At 34.1% G+C, this 22,372-nt stretch overlaps 3 protein-coding genes across 3 annotated transcripts; 2 read left to right on the plus strand and 1 right to left on the minus strand.

Annotated features, from left to right (window-relative positions):
- The first annotated feature begins 643 nt into the window (after window positions 1-643).
- LOC134248524 (ankyrin repeat domain-containing protein 40-like) lies at window positions 644-2,713 on the plus strand. The gene is made up of 4 exons (XM_062730917.1): window positions 644-824; window positions 1,127-1,275; window positions 1,428-1,601; window positions 1,872-2,713. The coding sequence occupies exons 1-4, from the start codon at window positions 697-699 to the stop codon at window positions 2,165-2,167; spliced, it is 747 nt and encodes a 248-aa protein (XP_062586901.1). The 5' UTR covers window positions 644-696; the 3' UTR covers window positions 2,168-2,713.
- Window positions 2,714-5,115: 2,402 nt separating this feature from the next.
- On the minus strand, window positions 5,116-14,073 carry LOC134248553 (histone acetyltransferase KAT8-like). Its single transcript, XM_062730966.1, has 10 exons — window positions 13,835-14,073; window positions 9,455-9,532; window positions 9,134-9,315; window positions 8,953-9,006; window positions 8,693-8,857; window positions 8,128-8,217; window positions 7,809-7,949; window positions 7,211-7,304; window positions 6,741-6,891; window positions 5,116-5,990 (listed from the first exon to the last, which is right to left on the minus strand). Exons 1-10 carry the CDS (start codon window positions 14,025-14,027, stop codon window positions 5,774-5,776), a joined length of 1,365 nt encoding a protein of 454 aa, XP_062586950.1. The 5' UTR covers window positions 14,028-14,073; the 3' UTR covers window positions 5,116-5,773.
- A 227-nt stretch (window positions 14,074-14,300) lies between these two features.
- Window positions 14,301-22,084, plus strand: LOC134248556 (testican-2-like). The gene is made up of 9 exons (XM_062730969.1): window positions 14,301-14,470; window positions 16,875-16,938; window positions 17,173-17,269; window positions 18,128-18,323; window positions 19,179-19,226; window positions 19,595-19,679; window positions 19,785-19,916; window positions 20,161-20,562; window positions 21,003-22,084. Exons 1-9 carry the CDS (start codon window positions 14,387-14,389, stop codon window positions 21,056-21,058), a joined length of 1,164 nt encoding a protein of 387 aa, XP_062586953.1. The 5' UTR covers window positions 14,301-14,386; the 3' UTR covers window positions 21,059-22,084.
- The last annotated feature ends 288 nt before the right edge of the window (window positions 22,085-22,372 follow it).

A 22,372-nucleotide genomic window follows, 5' to 3' on the forward strand; every position in this document is an offset into this window, starting at 1 on the left:
AAAACTTTAATCTTGGTCAAAAATTTTGAACCGTTAGTACAAGGGCTTTCATATCTCACAGGTGCATTCCTTGTGACAAGACCTTCCATTGGGTAGCAATAATTTGACCTTTTGACCCTGACCTTGAAGCTGAACTTGCATTTGAGAAACTTCAATCCTCGCCATAAGTTGCTATACGGGGGCATCGGTGTTTTACAAACACATCTTGTTTTTTATGCTGAGGGAAACAATCGTAAATTACCTTTTTCTTTTATATACAGTACATGCTAAGACCGTATTTTCTTTAATAGCCTGTCCACAACTCGGGTACTGAATATTAATGTAAATAAACTAAATACTGAGTGTCACTATATGCATGTATAAAAAAGGGACTTTTTATACATGCAAATACTCAATACTTACATTAACAGATTAACGCCCAGTGATCGTAGTCCACGGCGAAAGTCGGTCCATTCTTTTCAAAGCGAATAACTCTGACCCCCCCCCCCTTTTTTTAAAAACTTTCCTCCGGTTCAGCCTAGACTTCAAATGGAAATGGAAATTTTGGAATTTGTACAGACGGGTTAATAAACAGCTTTCCAGATGCGCTTTTAAAATCTAAAGTTTTATTTTAAACCTTAGCCGGAATTTTCAAGAGTATTCATATTGAAGGATTCCGGTTATTATGAAGCAGTTGACTGTTTCCTGCATGTGAAAATGGACAACTCAACAGATTCTGAGGAGCAACTCAGGGAAGCAGCATGTATAGGTGATTTAGAGTCAGTCAAGACTTTAATCGAATCATCAGGGGTGGACATCAATAGCCGAAATAAAGTTAATGGATGGTAAGACGCGGGAAATCTGCAACATGCTAATATAATAATTGATATCGGATTTTGGGTTTATCAGCTGTTTATGAATATAATGAATATACATGTATGTATAGATACAGTATAATGTAAATATTATCTATTGATATGTTAAAGCAGGGACCTATATACTAGTACATAGGCCCCTGGTTGAAGAGGATTCTTTTATTTATCAATAGATATAGATATATAAGCAAGATCCAAGTACTGTTGATTAGTATTCATGGCAGTGTAATGTTGTTTCTTTATTTCATATCTGTATCTGTAATATATTTAAGGACATCTCTACATTGGGCAGCCAAGAGAAATCACAGTGGTATAGTCTCATATTTACTTCTACATGGAGCTGATAAGTATATAAAAACCAACAATGGGGAGACAGCTAGTGAGCTTACCACTTTCTCCGACATCAAGAACATGCTTGGAGGTCAGCTCATTGCATCAATTCTAATATTAACATACATAATCTCTGATAATTTCAACTAGTAGATATTACAGTCAAATTTGTTAGTTCCAGTATGCAGACTAGCTGTACTATGTGTACTTATGCATAAGTAAATGGATTTTTTAATTATATAGGCACCAATATGGAGACTAAACAGAAAGATCTTCCAATAACCCCAAATTACTTAGCAAACCCTCCCTTTCCCTATACACAGCCTGTTGTCCAAAACTCAACTGACCCCAGGAGGGAGAACCTCAGCAGAGAAAATCCTGGAAGGCAGCAAGAACAAAACTCAGCTTCCAACAATGGTTAGTACATGTGTATTAGTATTAATAAGTTTATTTTACTATTAAAATTTTTAAACTGTGCCCACCAGTTTAAAAAAATGACTGTAGTAGAATAAACTGTTTACATGTATGAATGTATCTTTACAAAATGGGCTTCTGGAACCTTTCCATCTGCATGAGTAGGATGTGTCAGATATTATTGTACAAGTTCTATTTTGGAAATACAAGTAGTAAAGTTCTTTGCTTTTTTCCCTTCACAGTTCATTACAATATATACTATTTATTCTGTAGAGCTTGTGATCAAAGTGCGTGTGGCCAACAGTGAGGAGAGGGATTTTATTGAGGTGGAGCTGGACAGACACTGCCTCTCATTTGATCGACTTCTAGCTGTCTGTTGTCAGGAGCTAGGGGTGCAGAAAGGACTAGTGTTCAAAGTCAGAAAACTACCTAACACAATTGTACGCAAGGATAAAGATGTTGGTCGCCTAACCGACTTTCAAGAACTTGAGATTGTATTAAAAAATAATTCAGAAACATCTAGACCAATGCAATATGGAATTTCAATGTCTCAGAGGATTCTATATTAGATTTGAAATTCAAACTCAACTTAGTAACTCAACTGTCCCAATGATATGAAATGTCCATCATTGAAAGTCACTAGTTGTCTGCTCTAGTAGCACAGGAGTTGGCTTGAGATGATGAAAAATGTCCAAATTACATACAGCATTCACCAAATGCCAGTTTTTGTCTATTTATTTCCCACAACATCTTAGTCAACAAAAGCCATATTAATTATTAAACTTATAGAAATCCTTTTACATTGCATCTTCTTTATTGTGTTGTAAATGTTGTGTATATGCAAGCAGCAATCTATCAAGAGCTTGAAATTTATTGATTTGACTAAATGTTACAGATGCTTTTTCAAAAAGAAGGTGTTGTCTATTGTTTAGAAATATACATTCATGTACCAGTATATTCAAGTATTATTAAATCATAAATTGTTTTGAAAGTTCATGAAATTTTCATTATTGTTGGTATATTAGTGTTCAAAGTGTACCAGCAATTGACTTTAGAGATGTACATGTATTAATGTGCCATATATTTCTTTTTTTTGTCTATATGTAGTGTATGCATTAAATAAATGGATTCATTGTAAATCTAAATTACTAGACCTGTGTTAGTTGTACAAAACACAGCTTTTAGCTCACCTGAGCCGAAGGCTCAAGTGAGCTTTTCTGATCACATTTTGTCCGTCGTCCGTCCGTCTGTAAACTTTTCACATTTTAGTCTTCTTCTCAAGAATAATTAGGCCCATGTTAACCAAACTTGGTACAAAGCATCCTTGGTTAAAGAGGAGTTTAAATTGTTAAAGTGAAGGGCCCAGGTCCACTTACAAGGGGAGATAATCAAGAAAAGACAAAAGTAGGGTGGGGTCATTAAAAAAATTTCTTCTCAAGAACCATTGGGCCAGGAAAGCTGAAACTTATGTGGAAGCATCCTTGGGTAGTGTAGATATTAAATTGTTAAACTCATGACCCCCCCCCCCCGGGGTAGGGCGGGGCCACAATAGGGAATCCAAGTTTTACATAGAAATGTATAAAACAAATCTTTAAAATCTTCTTCTCAAAAACCACTTGTCCAGGAGGCTGAAACTTATGTGGAAGCATCCTTGGGTAGTGTAGATATTAAATTGTTAAAATCATGACCCCCCGGGGTAGGGCGGGGCCACAGTAGGGAATCCAGTTTTTACATAGAAATATACAGACCAAATATTTAAAAATCATCTTCTCAAGAACCATCGGGCCAGGAAATCTGAAACTTATGTGGAAGCATCCTTGGGTAGTGTAGATATTAAATTGTTAAACTCATGACCCCCCGGGGTAGGGCGGGGCCACAATAGGGAATCCAGGTTTTATATAGAAATATATAGAACAAATCTTTAAAAATCTTCTTCTCAAGAACCACTGGGCCAGGAATGCTGGAACTTATGTGGAAGCATCCTTGGGTAGTGTAGATAAAATTGTTAAAATCATGACCCCCAGGGGTAGGGCAGGGCCACAATAGGGAATCCAAGTTTTACATAGAAATATACAGAACAAATCTTTAAAAATCTTCTCAAAAACCACTGGGCCAGGAAAGCTGAAACTTACGTGAAAGCATCCTGCATGGGGTAGTGTAGATTCAAAAGTTTCAAAATCATGAAAGGGAAGGGGGTAGGGGGGCACGATAGGTATAGCAAGAGGGGAAATTTGGTAAAGAACTGCATCGCCAAAGTTACTAAGGTGAGCGATGTGGCCCATGGGCCTCTTGTTAATTTGTGGGAGGGTGAGGGTAAAGTTAATGTCAAATATTGTAAAAATCCTTATAAACAAGAGGTCCATGGGCCACAATGCTGACTTGAGTAACTTTGGCCATCCTTCACCAGACTTTCCCCTCTTGTATACCTATACTTAATACCCAACACCTGAGGGTCATGATCTGGACAATTTAAAATCTACACTACCCCAGAATGCTTCCATACGAGTGTCAGCTTTCTTAGTCCAGCGGTTCTTGAGAAGATTTTTAAAGATTTTTCTACAAACTGGTATTTCAATGTAAAACTTGGATTCCCTGTTGTGGTCCTGCGCTACCCCCAGGGGGTCATGATTTGAACAATTAGAATTTACATTTCTCCAGGATGCTTTGACATAAGTTTCAGCTTTTCTGGCCCATTGGTTTTTGAGGAGAAATATATTTTATGCCCTAACCTATTTTTGTCTTTCCTGGATTATCTCCCCTTGTAAGGGAACTTGGCCCTTCAATTTAACAATTTAAATTCCCCTTCACCCAAGGGTATTTTTTACCAAGTTTTATAAAATTGGCCTAATGGTTCTTGAGAAGAAGTTGAAAATGTGAAAACTTTACAGACAGCTGACAGACAATGGGTGATCAGAAAAAGATCACTTGAGCTTTCAGTTCAGGTGAGCTAATTATTAAATATACTATTAAACTTCATACTGAAACTTAGCATAAGTTCCTGCAGCCACAATACTTGCATGAGACATCCTATCCCTGCTTTCCTTCAGAAGATGTTGTCCACCTGAAAATTTCTGGCCTTGTGTTGTGATCTCATCCTAGCTGAAAGGTTAAACCAAACTTGATTCTACACTACAAGGGAATTCTGCATGCAATTTTGATTTATGTGTCCTTGTTGCTCTGGATAAGAATTTTAGCTCAGCTGAGAAACTCGGTTGAGGTACTGCTATTTGAACTTTTGAACATTTTCTGGAACCACTAAACTAATATTAAGGATAAAGAGAAACAGAACTGTGAATTTTTTAAGCTTAGCCTCCCTGGGGTCTGAGGAATCAGTCCAAACAATCCAAATTATTACAGTAATCTTTAAAAAAAAAAAATTCTAAAGGATACATGGGTATATAGTTGTGGACAAACTGGCTTAAATAACAGCCAGTACATTCTTCACTGTACAAGTACTGGTATGTAAGTAAACTGTGCCCTGTGTTCAGGTCCAAAGGTAGAGCTTTGTTGGTTACTTAAAATAAATGTTTTTAATATATTTTCGTGTGAAATGCTATAGCAACATATGTCATGACAAACTGAAAATCTGAGAAAATATTAACTTCAAATTACAAAGCACCTTTAATACCAGAGTAAAATTGTTCATCCCTGGCACTTTATATGTGGGTTTTACTGTAGTGTCAACAATAGTGGGATGGGGTCACAATAAGGAATCAAAATTTTAAGTGGGAGAATGGAATAAAAATAAAATTTTATTTAACCAGTATTGAAGATGTTACTCATTGATAATTGTTAATCTAAACTAGTAGAGCAAGTCTGTAGCCATTTGACAAAACAGGAAGAAAAATCTGAAATAATGTTTCAAATTTAATTTGAAAGGCTTTATGTACAACAAAACAGACACTTTAAACACATAGAGCCTATGAAAAGCAGTAATACAGACCACTGGGGTTTTTTTTACTTATAGTAGCATTATTGTTACATTTCTTTTCAGTTTTTTTAGCTTTTGACATAAAATTATTGCACAATACTAAGTTTGAATTACATGCACAGATAGAAGTATCTTTCAGTAAACCCTCCATATTTTTTAAAAAACAAAACATTGATGCTGGCTGGGTCATAAAAGAAATCTTAGTTTAAGTCCAGTTTTTTGGCTTTTCTTCAGAAGCTGCTGATTATTTCTTGACCAGTTTCTGATTCCTACGAGGCGGTTCCCAGCGGAGACATGATGAATCGACAGTAAGCACCGGGCGTTTGTACTGAGCACTCTTTAAATGTTCTTCCACAAGCTTTGGTGTGACACAGATGACATGCTGTCCTTTCCAATATTTGATCATGTTGAGAGACTGTAGAGTGCTGATGATGTCATTCTGTGTTATACTGGTCATCTCACTGAAAACATTAACAGCAATAGAAAATTAAAGAGTAATACTTGTAGAAAAGTCCACCTAGCAAGAAAAGCAAAAAGAACAGAAATACATGTACAGGATCCTGTTTGCAAAAGCCCTTATCAGAATATTAACAAATCTGAAACCTTTAAAATATTCTTAATATTTTTTAAAACAAATTACTTTGCAATTTCTATAAAAATCCCATATACCGGTACTCTCTTTATTTAAGAATGATTGATCAACTGCATTGCAAGTACATATTTGCAAGACATATATGCATGTCATCTCATGATGAATAGATTCAGTTACACTTGTTTTCCATAATACAATTGAACAGAAATTTATTTCTTAGTTCAGAAAATAGTTGTAAATTCAGAATGTTTGAATATGTTCAGGATCACACGTTTTCCCTAATGAGGTAGTAAAAACTATTCCCTCTTAAGAAATATGTGAATTCACAAAATATATTAAAGTACTGTAGAAGTACTTTTTTCCGCATGGTATTAACTTACGCTATGTACGCGGTTACAATTTTTCCGCGGAAATTTGTCCATGCGTTCTTAGTATAAATGTACTAGGCATATAATGACAGTCTAGGAAACCGCGTAATTTTCTACAAGCGGATTAAACAGAAATTGAGATTCCACGGAATTATGACCCCATGGAAAAAAGTATGTCTACAGTAATTGTGAAGAAAGAAAAATTGAAACTTGAGCCAGACTTCCTATATGTTTCGTTACAATAAACGAACCTTAAATCCCTGATGGACAATGTTCCTCGGAAATCTCGGAGAATTTCCAGGAGGACCCAGGACCAGTAACTCCTGTAGCTGAGCTTGCCCAGGTCAGAGAGAGGCTTCTCCGGAGACCCCACAGTTCCCTCCAGTTTGGACAGTTCATAACCTAGGGGGTAAAAATAATATTACTGGAAAGTACTTAACAGAAAGTATCAAATCACTGTTCAATATGTATTATATGTATCTCATTCTAATTTTATCTCCACTTTCAAAAATATAGAACTCACAAGCAACTGATTGGTAATAACTAATAACTATACTGAAATACCAGTAATAGAGAGTCGAGCATGTACATCTATCATGTACTCATATTAATGTTTGTTAAATGCCCATTTCAATGTGAAGAGCTCTAGTAAGACCTTAATTTTTACCATTCCTCCACAAATTCCTGGGCTTCTCAAGTATCAAATGTAAGTCAAACTTACTGAAAGCAATCAGAAACTTTCCATATCCTTTTCTTTGGAATGGTGGTAAGGTCATTATGCAGGCTACATTATTTCCATCTGGAGACTCTTTCTCCTGAAAAAGAATTAAACAAATTAATTTCTTTCTACATATGCATTTTACCTCGAAATGATTATTTCATTGATGATTTAAATGAATAAGGGGAAGAACCCTAATAAATGGCAAAATTATCTGTTTTCTGATTTAATGTTCTAACTTTTGTAAAAATACCCACTAAATGAGAACACCTTCTCTCTTCCCTGTTCACAGTGTTAATCTCTTAAGAAATATGAAAACACTGTCTGACTACCTCCTGATTAATGTTCTTAACTTCTTACCTTTAAGAAGTACCCCACCAAATGACAACTCTATCTGTCTGTTTTGATTACTGTTCTTACCTTTAAGAAGTACCCCACCAAACGACAACTCTTATCTGTCTGTTTTGATTACTGTTCTTACCTTTGAGAAGTACCCCACCAAACGACAACTCTATCTGTCTGTTTTGATTACTGTTCTTACCTTTGAGAAGTACACTACCAAACGACAACCCTATTTGTCTGTTTTGATTACTGTTCTTACCTTTGAGAAATACCCCACCAAATGACAACCCTGTCTGTCTACTTCTGTCAGTATGTAAAACATGAAAGGTTCCACGTCAAAATACAGTGTTTTGTGATCCAGAAATAGCTTGGCCAGTAAACAAAGATTCTGACAGTAAATCTGCAATTAAGAATAAAGATCTGTGTAAATATAAATAATTAATGATTGCACAGATCAAGTACATATAAAAGACAAATATTTTAGCACAGACTCAAAAACATATAACAGACAAATATTTTAGTTTGAGGGAAAAAAGTTTTATAATCCACTTGTTTCAAACATTCCAAGTTTTGCTTACCTTTGCATCTTTTCCATCTACTTCAAAAAGTGAAATTGTTCCTTTCCTGTAAATTTCTTTTCCTGGAGGGTGGCGATAAATACATTGACTCTGAATAAATAAGATAAATTCATGTACATTTCTTTCAATAAAATTGGATATGTTAATGCACAGCTTTAGTCTGAAGGATTGCAAGTTTCTTGAACTATTAAAGACTCTGGCAACTTGATGCCATTGTGTCCAAATATGAAAGATCAAGGTTTAGTACATTTATTTACCTAAGTATATAAACCAAAATTAACAGAATTTTAAATGATTTAAATCCAATAGCTTTTAACAGCTTCAAAAGTGTAGAAGTGTTGTGAGATGAGTGTCCAACTATGAAAGTGGAGGCACCAAGTTTGATTTCAGCAATTTTGTGAAAATATGTTTTTATAATTTTCTAAGTTCTTGTCCTAGAAAGGGCATTGGATGGAAATATGCACTTAAAAGAACTATTTCTAATGCAATTTGCAACTCTCCATTCCTCTAAATAATGGAACACTCAAACAAAGGAGTGACATCAATAGTGGATAAATGATAATACCTGGTGATAGCGGTAAGAGCGTTCTAATCTCATGTACTTCAAACAAAATTCACAGATCCACAACTTGGACTGTTTCCCATACTCCTCAGGATAAGGGGAGAAATACCAAGCATCAATCTCATATCGGCCAATCTGAATTTTATCTATGTACTTCACTTTGGTAATCTATAACAAAAAAGAAGGATAGCTGTATGCTACAATAACTTACTACCAAATTTTAAAAATAATTTGATTTTCTTTAATTAGTGATGTATACTTACGGCTTCATGTTCTTTCTCCAGTGCAGCTGTTGTAGGGTCCATCTCTGCGTAAGTCTAAGAAAAAAAAATCATGATTATTTCCGCAGCAAGGAAAACTTTCTTCAATCAACATTTACTTCTGGGCAGTGTGCTTCATTCATTGTGATTTATTTGAGGATTATTTGTGGAATAACATACAAACCTTCTGTACATGGTTAATCTCGTCATGTTTTCGTTTTTGGTTCCGCGTGATTTTTCTGTCGGTTCCATCACTTAAGTCTGTCATCAGGATAGACATGTCCTTGATTTTACAGTGCGGATCTTCCAGTTTGTTACTCAGGTCAAGTCTGTCAATCTCAACCCACTCATCCAAACGGCGATTAACTGTCCAAAAGTATACAAAATGTGCTTAAAGTGCAGTTTCAATAAACATTTCTTATTAACATTCTTGTATTAAGGTAATTTGAATTTCTTATGCAAATTAATATAAAAAGTGAATTATTTTAATAAAATGATAACTTACATCCTTCGTAATGTACATAGTATTCGTGCTTTCCACTGCCATGATCCATGCCCCTACTTTGGATAATTTCTGCCGCATCTAAACATATATAACTTTTTTTTAAAAAGCAGTCTTTTAATTTAATACAAACCAACACAAGAAGTCATCATTGTTGTAAAACTCAGTTTCTTTTTTAACAGAAAAATTAATAAAAGTATATGTCTGAGTCTTTCAAATATGCTTGTATCAGTTGTTCCTGATGTTAAAACAAGAGGCCCAGGGGCCACATCGCTCACATGAGCAACTGGCTAGGTAAAAGCAAAAATTAGTTCAGTAAAGAAAAGTTTAAATATATCATAAAAGTGGGTTGAAACACCACTGTGGCCCCACCCTACCCTGGGGAGTCCTGATTTGAACAAATTTGAATTTTCGCTACCAAAGAATGCTTCTATACAAGTTTCATCTTTCCTGGCCCAGTGAATCTTGAGAAGAAGATTTTTAAAGATTTTTCCTATGTAATCCTATGTTAAACTTTGATACCCCATTGTGGCCAACCATACCCCTAGGGGTCATGATTTGAACAAACTTGAATTTGCTTCTATACAAGTTTCATCTTTCCTTGCCCAGTGGTTCTGGAGAAGATTTTTAAAGATTTTTCCTATGTATTCCTATGTTAAACTTTGATACCCCATTCTGGCCCCACCCTATCCCCAGGGGACATGACTTGAACAAAATTAAATCTTCCCTTTTAGAGGATGTTTCTGCATGAGTTTCATCTTTCCTGGCCCAGTGAATCTTGAGAAGATTTTTAAAGATTTTTCCTATGTATTCCTATGTTAAACTTTGATACCCCATTGTGGCCCCACCCTATCCCCGGGGGTCATGATTTGAACAAACTTGAGTTTTTGTTACCAAAGCATGCTTCTACAGAAGTTTCATCTTTCCTGACCCAGTGGATCTTGAGAAGAAGATTTTTAAAGATTTTTCCTAAGTATTCCTATGTTAAACTTTGATACCCAACTGTGGCCCCAACCTGACCCCGGGTGTCATGATTTGAACAAACTTGAATTTACACTACCTGAGGATGATTCCACATGAGTTTCATCTTTCCTGGCCCAGTGGTTCTTGAGAAGAAGATTTTTTAAAGATGCCATTAATTTTTCACTAATTCTTAATTATCTCTCATTGGAAAAGGGTGTGGCCCTTTATTTGAACAAACTTGAATCCCCTTCACCCAAGGATACTTTGTGGCAAGTTTGGTTGAAATTGGCCAAGTGGTTCTTGAGAAGAAGATGAAAATGTGAAAAGTTAACAATGACAACGACGCCAACAACAACGACAACGACAGACAATGGACAAATTCTGATCAGAAAAGCTCACTTGAGCCTTTGGCTCAGGTGAGCTAAAAATGAAATGATACTGTAAACCAACTTTTATTCGCGTGCGAGAAATTTTCGCGAAGTTCGCGACAGCCTCGTCATCGCGAATATTTCTCGCCGCGAACCGGTTCTTAAAATCTATGTGTCTATTCTCAAGAGAACCTAAATAGGCTAGGTCGCGAAAAATAATCGTTGCGAACTAGTTTACCCCGGGTTAATCGCGAAATAAAGTCGTCGCGAATAAAAGTTGGTTAACAGTATTTAATTTAAAACTAGGAATAAAATGCAAACCAGGTATATGAGGGGAGGTCTAATATTTAAATAATCTAACTATGCCTCAGCCCTAGTCAAAATTAGGCCTAAATTAAAATATTGTTTGCCCTTAGCCGACCGACCCATGAAAATTAGCCCGACTCAAAATATTTTATTCCACTTTTCAATTACACATTTTTTTTTATTGTCAATAAAAATTTCCAAATGTACATTTTGCTGAAGCATAAGTTCCAATAACAAAGAATATGTACATGAACATATTGATTTTTTTTAAATTTTATTTAATAGTAATTTGATTTGAAGTCAAGAAGAAAAAAAAAATATTTTTCCTACCTACCTACCCATTTCTAAAAATCTGGGTCGGTAAATGGCAAACAAACATATTTATTTTTAAATTTGGCCTAAGATTACCTCCCCTATTACACTACATACCAGATTTTGCTAGGACTGTCTCAAGTCCCTGTGATTTTTCTCATAATAAAGCCCATATTTCAATACTTTCTAAACAGCGAACAATTATCTACATAAATGTTATGATTCAATGCATAATTTTTCCTTTGCAGTTTAAAGAGATGGGTCTAAATTTAAACTGAATAGGTACATCTGCACACGATCTATCGGTCGGGTCACACTGTCAACTTACAACAGTTTTCTATTTTACAATAACATTTGTTTCTGGGAACGACTTTACTTTACCGGTCCCCAGAAAAACGCGCTAAAATGTAGTGTCACCAAAGGCGACTTCAGTATATATGAGATCGCGTGAGCGATCAAAAAATTTTTGAATACGAGGTTTTTTGGCCTTTTGACCCCAAAATCGAATTCTACAGTTAAAAGTTAAGTTTAAAACTTCATTTAAACTAAGTTTAACCCCGTTCTCTGAAAAAAATTAATAAATATTGTTTATTCATGGAAAAAATTGACAAGGAATAATTCTGAACGAAGAGCGTGCTGCACATGCTTAGTGCCATTTCTTTCGGACTTCGCCATTCTTTAATACATGTAAACAAACACACAAACTGCCTTTGAGGTTGAATTATGATCTTGGAAAAATTACAGAAACAACTGAATTTCTTTACAAATCTAAAAGAACGAGTCACTAACCCTAATCCATCGGATGGTATGCAAGGACTAAGACGTTTAGACGAAAACTCCATGGAAGATGCTAGACTAACCCAAATCAGTCGAATAATGTGCGAGGACTAACCCAAATCTCTCAGATGGATGCGAGACTAACCCTAAGGCCTAGAAAAAAAATATGTTTGTTTCCGCTTTCCCGACCGACCCTAATTTATAGTGCCGACCCTAAATATTTTTTTAATGCTTTTGTCCCATGATGTGCAAGATTTCAACCAGGGAATTATAGCCTCCAACTTTGCAAGCTTTTCAAGACAGAAAAAAGTTTGGGTCACCTTTCTATTATAAGTTAAGTCACAGTAATGCTTGAAAACACCATTTCTTTTGTCATTAATGTTACTTCTATACACGTTTTGATTAAAGAAGCAAAAAAATTTTTTTCAAAAAAAAAAAAAAAATTGCCTACCTACCTACCCTATATTTTTTCAGCCTGAAAGCGGAAACAAACATATTTTTTTTCTAGGCCTAATCAGTCGAATACTAGTGCAAGGACTAACCGTAATCTCTCAGGTGGGTGCAAGACTAACCCAAATCAGTCGAATAGTGTGCAAATTTAACCCATTTCAGTTGAGTGACGTAGTTGTTATGTCATAGTCCAACGAGCACGAGGATCTTGCAGATCTGCGGACCAGTAAAGTCAAGTCTACCCTGTTTCTGTATAGTCTTTGACAAGAATACTGTTAGAAACAACCCCTGTGCTTGCAACTACATGTATATAGTTTACAAACAATAAAGCCCAATCAGTCTAGTCGAACCCTCAAACGGGGGTATACCCCCAAACGAGGGTTTTCCTTCCCTTAATGCAACGCACGAAATTCAAGAACGATAATTCTTCTTATTTAAAATATATATATATATATTTAAAAAATCACAAACATGCAAAAATGATTCGTCTACACCTTTGTTTTCAATTTTAAAAAAATAATAAATTACTTTTCGTTTTTATTTACCTCATTTCTGAAGCACAAAAGTTTGTTTACAAAACAGAGGAAATTCGGACGGGTACAGAAGAAAGTGTCGAAAACTAATAAATAGCATGTTCATTACACAAAATTTGTAATACCGGGGAACGGAATTATATGTAGTTTAACTTAAAAAAAAATATTGTTTGTTTATTCATCCGTTTTATTAAATTATGCATAAAAAATCTAGTTGTATCAAACATGGAGGTCAAGGCACAGAATACGCTAACTTTGGAAGAAAAAGTCTCAATTTTTACAATAAACATATATTGATCTATTAACATCTTTAATCTATCAAATTTGAGTACATACAGAGCTACGAAATAATCCATCACTTTGCACGAGAATATTTTGTGGACCACACATTTTTCCGTGAAAAACGGCACTTTTTGAGTGTCTACTGCGCCTATCCGTTTAAAGGGTACGGATTTCCAACATCCGTTTACCCCCGTTTGAGGGTTCGACTAGACTGCCAATGGGAGCCTTCAAAACAGTGTCTTAATCAAGTTAACGTCGTCAGTTACAGCATAGATTTATATGCAAGGACAAATAAAAGAGCTTTTGCAACAACATGTCACGTATATTTAAGCAAAACCTTGGCCTGGTCTTTTTGTTTAATCAAATAAACGATAGCGTCTTCGGCAACTTACGCCATGTCCCGTCTGGTCGTCTGACAAGGTAGTGCTCTCCCATTACTGGCAATGGGCCTGAAGTTTTGGAATCCTTTTTATCTTTCTCCTTTTGTGGTTCTGAAGCATTATTATCTGTTCCATGGGAGCCCTGGTTTGCATATTTTGATTCGTTTTCAGTATTTTCCATTGAATTCTTCGCAACTTCTGCCATTTTCTTTGTCTTTGTGTTCTTATATATTGCAAACAAATTTATTGTAGTTTAAAACGCTTCACTGACCAAAATTAATCTAAAAATTAAACCTTTCCGGATATGCAATAAACATTCCGAAATATTTCTAAATTTTTTTTTTTACCGATTGAAAACACATTTCTAAACATTTCTGTAGCAAGGAGAATATAATGAATCGGTGCTTATAATAATTACTGATGAAAAATTGGTTTAATTCTTGATTTCAAGTTCGTTATTTTTAGAATATGACACCCCTATGACGTCAAACAAGTGCTGTTGGACTCGTCCAAAAGTTTAGTGACAACACCAATCCTTCATAAAAGTTGTTTCAGACAGACATCATGGACAGAAGAGTGATATTATGTTTCTTTGTTGTTTGTTTTATGGTTTTAGAAGCTAAACGCCATGAGTTTGAGTCTAAAAAGGTGAGATGCATTTCATACATTCCATAGATGTCATGAGGCTATAGTAAAGTCTGCCTTGATTCAAATAGGGGTAAAAAAGGGGGGGGGGGGTAGATGTGGCTCTCATTTTCTAAAGACATGTTTCATTGCAATTGATATTTTAAAATAGAAGATCATATCGTGCATACTGTACCTTTCTGGCCAGACTGGATGTTTGAACAAATGAAAAAAAGACTTTACAGAACTCTTGACTAAATTATTGTGAGAAAATCAGTCATATACATAGTCATTTTTGGCATGCCAAATTCACAAAAATGAGCTAATCATAGTTTCACAGTTGACAAACTAGGTTTATCGGTGGTAAACTATAGTTTACGGACAGTTAACAACGTTAATCTATATTTTACATCCGTAAACCATAGTTAACTTAATGCGACAATCTATGTTTCAGAACCGTAAACTATACTTAACACTGAAAACAATCATTTGTGATTGCAAAACATAGATTACATGATAAATACAGTTTCACGATTTGTAAACTATGGTTTACAACTCTTAACTATTGTTAACGATCTGATAAATATAGTTTCACGATTTGTGAAACTATGATTAACAACTCTAATTAACTATAGTTAACAATTGTAAATTATAGTTTACAGACGTGAATCTATGTTTATCAACAAAATCTATTGTTAATGTTTTATTACAGACAAATGAACTTAGATTAGCATTCGTAAACTATAGTTAACAACTGTTAAATATAGTTTTACAGATGAAAACACTTAACTATAGTTAACAAATTGTTAACTTATAGTTCACTGTTTGTAAACTATAGTTTACAGGCAATAAACCTAGTTTATCAATTATAAAACTATGTTTAGCTCATTTTTGTGAATTTGGGTGCCATATACATTCCTTTTATATTGTAATAGGGATCAAGTACATTAGCATGGTACATCAATTGTAGAGCACTTGCTTGGTTAGCAATAACTTAACTATAGACTATATATGTATATATATATATATATATATATATATATATATATATATATATATATATATATATATATATATATATATGTATATATATAAACTTTAAGGAATGTAGTTTACTAGACTTGTTTATGCCATATTCTCTTTCTTAAATATTTATGCCCCCCTTCGAAGAAGGGAGGGCATATTGCTTTGCTGCTGTCTGTCGGTCCATTTAGTTTCCGTTCATTTTCTTCACAACTGTTGCACATACTGAAATGAAATTTGATATAGAGGTTTATCAGGTAAATATCTAGGTCAAGTTCTGTTTTAGGTATGATCGCTCCATTTTTAACAGAGTTATGCCCCTTGGACTTAGAAAAATTCCACTTATTTGCAGTTTCCGTTCATTTTCTTTGCAAAGGTTGCACATATTGAAATGAAATTTAGTATACAGATTTTTCAGCTGAATATCTAGGTCAAGTTCTGTTTTGGGTATGATCGCACCCTTTTTGTTAGAGTTATGCCCCTTGGACTTAGAAAAATTCCACTTATTTGCAGTTTCCATTCATTTTCTTTGCAGAGGTTGCACATATTGAAATGAAATTTAGTATACAGATTTTTCAGCTGAATATCTAGGTCAAGTTCTGTTTTGGGTAGGATTGCACCATTTTAGACAGAGTTATGCCCTTTTGGACTTAGAAAAAATCCAATTGGGGGGAGGGGGGCATAAGTGTTTTACAAACATCTCTTGTTTATATTGATTTACAATAATTCCTTGAAGGTTAAGGTCATACGAAATTTTTAAGTTGTAAAAATGTATGAGTCATGATGGATTAAAATGCACCAACTTAGACACAGAATTGTGAATTGATGTTATTGTTGGATTGGTAAACCATGTCCGTGTCCTGAGATTACAAGTTAAAATTTTATAAGTTTATACAAAGATATTTTTGTACTGCAAACATTTCTAAATGATCATGCTGGGAATGCTTATTTTCCACCAATTCCAAAGCGACCTACAACTGAAACATTATATTTTATTGATATATTTATGTTTTATTTATTTGCCTAAAACATAAGAAAAGATATAAGGAACATTTAATGATATCCAAGACTATTTCAAAATATGGTGATGCCTGAAAATCCGATTTCAAGGGAAAATTTCGTCTACCCCCTTTTTTTTCAAGAGCTAGAGGTATGGTTAATTTACTGTTTAGCGATGGCATTAAGACAATTCATCAATTTCCATTGAAGTGTTCTTTGTATTAGACAAAGAATATATTGACAAATTGCCATTTATATTGAATTAAATGGTTGCAAAATGTAGGCGGGAATCAAAAGTTAGTGTGCGTATTTCTTTGCACATTTTTTTCAACTAATTTGCACACACATTAGTGAAATTGTCAGAAATAATTGTTTCCTTAAAAGCCTTCTCTGTCATCTTTTACAGGCTCACATGTGGAAGAAAGGCTTAAAAGGGGACGCAGATTTAAAGTTTAAATTGTTTACCAGAGGTGAGGATTACAATTATATAATGTATCACTGGAAATTAATGTCAGTCATGTTAAGTTACTCACTGCAAACATCAAATACACATATATACATATTGTAACATTAATGACTGATCATAATTTACTGGCGCAAAAAAGGATAACTTTATACCAACAATTATTTATACAAATTATACTTTTTAAAAAAGTTTTTGATGTATTGCATTTTTTTGACATGAAATGTTAATGCAATTTTAGGTAGTTGTGTGGAGAAATGCAAGAGAAATGAAGTCTGTGTGAAAGAGAAGGGAACAGACAAATCAGTGTGTCTGGCTAGACATATCGTCAGAGACAGGTAAAAATTTGGACTCTTATCAAATGGTTAACTTGTTGTTAATCAGGTCTGACTAGGTATATTGTCAGAGATTCTGAGATGGAAAGTCAGGTGTGTCTCAAAATTAATAAGTATAGGCACTGGTAACTTTAAATTTAAAACATTGTATTTTATGGTTATTGAAAATTTTTCATCAGAGCCCTTGGGTAAGAACTTCAAAATGGGTTCTTTATTTTGTTTTTTTAAAGGAACTTCAACATATCATTCTTTAATGTTTTTGAAACATGAATTTTTGCCCTTAATTCAGAGTGGTTGTAAAAGAGAGAAGATGCTCTGTTCATATTGATTATTAATTGCGTGAATGTTACTTAAATACATGTGCAGAAAATTGCCAGTTTTCCTTGTCAATTACAAATCAGATGGTAATGGGTTACAGAGAAAGGCTTCCATGGAGCAGTTTTGATGTAATTTTATGTGCCTCTGATGGTTAGAGTGTAAGATGTTCAGGTTCAACAGGAAACCTACCTGGCTGTCTGTCACCTGAGGCAGTGTTACTTAGCATGTCCTGTTACGCCGCTTATGTTACCCCAGCTGATCCTGACCTAGTTTAGATGACTTTAAAATGAAAAAAATGCCTGGGGATGTTTTATTTCTACATAGAAACAACTTTTTAAAGTAATTTAAAACTGTTGTTTTTTCTGAAACAGAAGAGTCATATGTATATATAAGGGAAGGTATTCAGCATTATTTGGCTAGGCTCAAGATTTCATTTTGGACTGATGTGGTTGTTATGAAAACTGAAAACATTTATTTGGGACAAAGTTTAAAAGCCTCATGCAGTGTTAATATATTGAATGTTTTTTAAAATATATTTTTCAGCCGAAGGTTGTTGCGCAAGAGCCGTCGTTTAAGAAATAAAAACAATCACCAGCTAAATCGTTTCCAGAGGTTTAACAAACGCCAGAGGCATGGTCTGGAGTATTTTGAAAAGAAAGCTAAAGAATTCACCAAGTATCAAGACAAGATGAACATCCTGAAGAACAAACATGCTAGATTTTCTAAACCAAAGAGATTTGTAAGTATATTCCACAAAGCCATGGGTAGAATATGTAGATTTCTACTTTACTCATTGCTGAAATCAAAAAGAGATGTGGACATTAATTTCCAATAAATCACGATTACCATTAGAATATAATCAGAGCAGATACACATATCAAACTTGTACAGATGAAATGAATACATGTATATAACTTTAAAAAGTTATACTTGTTTAGACACTATTAATGCAACTTCTGCAGTCTAAATGTTAGATATTGCCTAAAAACACTGTTCAAGTCTGTTTTTATAGCTAAATGAAACTGTTCCACAGTCCCTACAATATTTACACTCCCTAGATTTACTGATAAGGTAATAAAATTGACTTGCAATTTTATAACCATTAAAGAATTAAATCATATATGTTACAAACAGATTTATAAATGATTATTCCAATGAAAGCATGAGTCATCTGCATTCCACTGCAATCAATACACAAGTAAACAGACAAGTTGACCCTCAAGTTTTAAATGAAACAGCCTAATCACTGATGGTGACCTTGTTTTTTTCTCTGTACATGAACCTGATCAGCTGTATTTTAGAGCTGTTTGTAGAAATATTTTTATTTAGATAGTCTTATGATATATTAAAGCTGTAATAGAATATTATCTATGATGGCCCAATGTTAGAATTAAGTAGCACAGAAATAAAGTCTGTGTTATGGTGGATGATTGAAGGCCTGATACAGAATGACACAATGAGAGAAACTTTGAACACAATAAGACTTACCAGAAGTTAAGATAGATTTAACTCGTTAACATGCTGACACATCCACTATAACATTCTGTTTTCACATCCCCACAAGTAATTGAAAATGTTTGAATTTTCTTTTCAGGAGTTTTCCAAAGACAGAGCCTTGTTGGAGAAGATGGAGGATGTTAAAGTCAGTGCATTTATAATTGTTTTTTTGTAATATCAGTCCATAAATTATTTTCTTCTGTCTGGTACATTGATTTTTACGTAAATTGTATAAAGCATACGGAGTATTTCAAATTATGCATATACTTTAAATAAGTATTTATACATGGATTCAGCAAAATTTGAAATTCTATTAAATAAAACTACAATCATATTTAAAGTGACACGTGAATGTTCATTTGAGAAATTATTTAGAGATATAAATGAAGAGGTAAAAATATATAGTAGAGAGAGTAAGTGATTCAGTTTTACTGTATATAAAATTGTATTTGAATAAAAAGAATATAAGAATTTGTTTCAAATTAAAAGAGAAAATGGAATTGAATGTTGCAGGAATTAATGGAGCATAGTCATCTAAGTCCAGTTCATGGACCCAGTGTGAGGGAGCATGTTAGACAAAGTCCAGTTCACAAACCAGGCAAGATTTCAAACTGTGTTTTCAATTTTGTTAGACAAACCTTTTTTTTGGAATCATTCAAAATAACTCAGACTTACATGTATCTGAATTGGTTCCTGATTTTAGTTTGTGACAAGAAGGATTTGCATAAGATGAGGGGCCGTCTCCAAGGTTGGTTTGTGACTCTCCATGAAGAATATCATGAGAATAAGGTCAACCACAAGATTTCAAAAAGAAGTGTGGGGAAAGACCAATCTGGTACGGAATCTTAATGATCTGTTCATATGTAAAAACTACTTGTAAAGAGAGGAAGAGAAAAATGAAGTAGTTTATTTTTATTCCATATTTGCATTGGATAATAGAAACTGTATAAGTAATATCGGTAATTGCAATATGCAGATTTTACAGCTATTGTGCTCAAGATAAAATGTGTACAAAACAGGTTTTGGGTAAATTGAATCAAGTAAATGCATGTCATACAAAATACCATTTATTCTTGAAGATGGAAAGTGTCACTGCATCAAGTCTGTGATGTGGCAGTTTCATCAGCTAGACAAAAATAATGACCATCATTTGGATAAATATGAAATGTCTGAAATGGAGAAGAATCAGAAGGAAGCCTGTATGAGGCCATTCCTGAAGTCGTGTGACACGGACGGTGACTCGCGCCTCGGTAAACAGGAATGGTGCTGCTGCTTCCAAGCTGAGGCCCCTTGTCACCTCGCCCAGAAAGAGGCCCAGGAGGGGAAGCTGTTAGGAGCGACCATGCCTAGGTGTACGGTGGAGGGGTACTACAGGAGGATGCAGTGTAATGCCAGTACAGGCTACTGCTGGTGTGCTGATCTGAACGGAAATGAGATTCGAGGGACAAGGATGTCTCTGAAGAAGGGAGAACCACACTGTGGTAGGTAGACCTCTCACCCTCAGAGTGGATCATCTCTAAAAATCAGGCTTACTCTAACTCAGTGTAATAAAATACAGCTTTGTATTGTTTAATTTATACTGTATGAAAGATTGGTCCTAAAAGCCATGTCAGTTGTAAAGATTGGTTCTTAAACATGGTTTCCATTGTGCTTCATCAGGGAAAATTAAGTACTACGGCTGACTAGATAAAATCAATGTCTTTTAAAACTCACCTGAGCCAAAGACAAGCTATTTTTATTTCTTTTTAAAAATGCCTTATCTCTCAAGCTCTGTGTGTTGTCAGTGACCATTGAAAATTCTTGACTTCTCAGAACCACTATCATATGCTTATTTCACTGTCATATGCTTATCTCAACCAAACTTGCCACAGAGCGTTTAATTTGTAATTCTCCAATTCTGTAAATTTTAAAATTATTGTAGGAAAGTTTGATGCCCTGGGACGTGTAAAGACTCATCAGAAAAGGAGGAAGAATTAAGTGAATGAATACAATTCCACCATATTGCCTTTTTTACTGTTTTCTTATATTGCTCACAATTTTAGACAAATGTTTACATGAGAAATTTCTGTACAGACAGTATATTTTAGCTTCTGATTTGTATTTGATTTAATCAGAGTTTCTATACAACTTATTTTTACTGATTTGGTAAGGGTGTGATAAAAAAAAAATGGTTGATCAAAGGTATTTTTTGTGTTAATTTTTAGTATTTTGAAATGTAGAAATTTTATACTATTCATATACCTTTTATTTATGAAAACATTTTTAAGAGGAACTTTTGGTGTTTTGATTTGTTTATTTTATCTCTAAGTTTTGATGATTTACAATAATGAATGAAACAAATTGTTATACATGTAGATCCCACCGCCATAGAACACATCTCAGCATTATTCTTCTCTGATTTCACATATAAATGTTCTTGCCTTCTTTATTACAAAAGAATATGGTTGTTATTCTTTACAAATCATGAAATTATTGTTGTTGAATGCCTTTTTTATTTTAATGGTGAGAATTGTTACTTGTGTTCTTTTTATGGTTGTTCCTATACATACTTATTTTGGTTGTGATATAAAAAGAGTAATTTATATATGTATAACAGTACTTTTGAAAATTAACTTCTCCTTTGAAGTTATTTCAACATACAGGTGTATTTGATTAGACGAGGACATCACAGTTTGCTCTTAGATATAAAAAATACAAATAGTATTGAAGAAGAAATGTAAGAAATTGTAAATATGTATTAAAGTGATCAAATGTAAATCATCAATAATCAGTTTTGTTTGTAAATATATATTTTAGAATTCACTGTGTTTTCATCTAAATTATTAGTTTTGGAAGATCATTTGAAAAGGTGTGATTGCAAATATTGGTTGAAGTTATTTTAGACATTTTTTTTCTGAATCTCAATTTAAAGTGCCTTTACAGTTTAATTTGTCTTTTACCATATAAAGTATTTGTCCATAAATTAAATAATAATATTAAATAAAGCATTCCAAACTTTCACAATATGTTGTAGTATTATGTAATGTCTTGTAATTTTTGTCCTCCTGTAGCACTGAAACTGGGGGGTAGTAGTTTGGGTCTGTCTCTCCATCCCATTGTATTTCCTCTATTTGGGGGTGGGGGGCAACAAAATCATTTGTCAAAGCCTGAATTTCATACATTCAGACTGTGTGCAACACTTTCATTACAAGACAATATATTGAAAAGCATTTTAGATTTTCCACTGAAATTTATCATATCGCAATTTGTTATGATCTAAAACACCTCTATCAATGTGAGCTCCAAAGGTCA

The sequence above is a fragment of the Saccostrea cucullata genome, unplaced genomic scaffold (genome assembly GCF_032062105.1).
Source record: "Saccostrea cucullata isolate Sc308-1 unplaced genomic scaffold, CSIRO_AGI_Scuc_v1 ctg55, whole genome shotgun sequence".
In the NCBI taxonomy this organism is placed as follows: domain Eukaryota; kingdom Metazoa; phylum Mollusca; class Bivalvia; order Ostreida; family Ostreidae; genus Saccostrea; species Saccostrea cuccullata.

What these genes read in the sequence shown, in the direction of transcription:
- LOC134248524 (XM_062730917.1), top strand. Translation starts at nt 697, where the DNA reads ATGGACAACTCAACAGATTCTGAGGAGCAACTCAGGGAAGCAGCATGT. An exon ending in CGAAATAAAGTTAATGGATG is followed by an intron (nt 825 to 1,126) that starts GTAAGACGCGGG and finishes AATATATTTAAG; the next exon opens with GACATCTCTACATTGGGCAG. An exon ending in CATCAAGAACATGCTTGGAG is followed by an intron (nt 1,276 to 1,427) that starts GTCAGCTCATTG and finishes TTAATTATATAG; the next exon opens with GCACCAATATGGAGACTAAA.
- LOC134248556 (XM_062730969.1), top strand. Translation starts at nt 14,387, where the DNA reads ATGGACAGAAGAGTGATATTATGTTTCTTTGTTGTTTGTTTTATGGTT. An exon ending in AAGTCCAGTTCACAAACCAG is followed by an intron (nt 19,680 to 19,784) that starts GCAAGATTTCAA and finishes TCCTGATTTTAG; the next exon opens with TTTGTGACAAGAAGGATTTG. An exon ending in GAAGGGAGAACCACACTGTG is followed by an intron (nt 20,563 to 21,002) that starts GTAGGTAGACCT and finishes AAATTATTGTAG; the next exon opens with GAAAGTTTGATGCCCTGGGA.
- LOC134248553 (XM_062730966.1), bottom strand. Translation starts at nt 14,027, where the DNA reads ATGGCAGAAGTTGCGAAGAATTCAATGGAAAATACTGAAAACGAATCA. An exon ending in TGGAGAAAGAACATGAAGCC is followed by an intron (nt 8,858 to 8,952) that starts GTAAGTATACAT and finishes TTTTTGTTATAG; the next exon opens with ATTACCAAAGTGAAGTACAT. An exon ending in TTGTCCATCAGGGATTTAAG is followed by an intron (nt 5,991 to 6,740) that starts GTTCGTTTATTG and finishes TAATGTTTTCAG; the next exon opens with TGAGATGACCAGTATAACAC.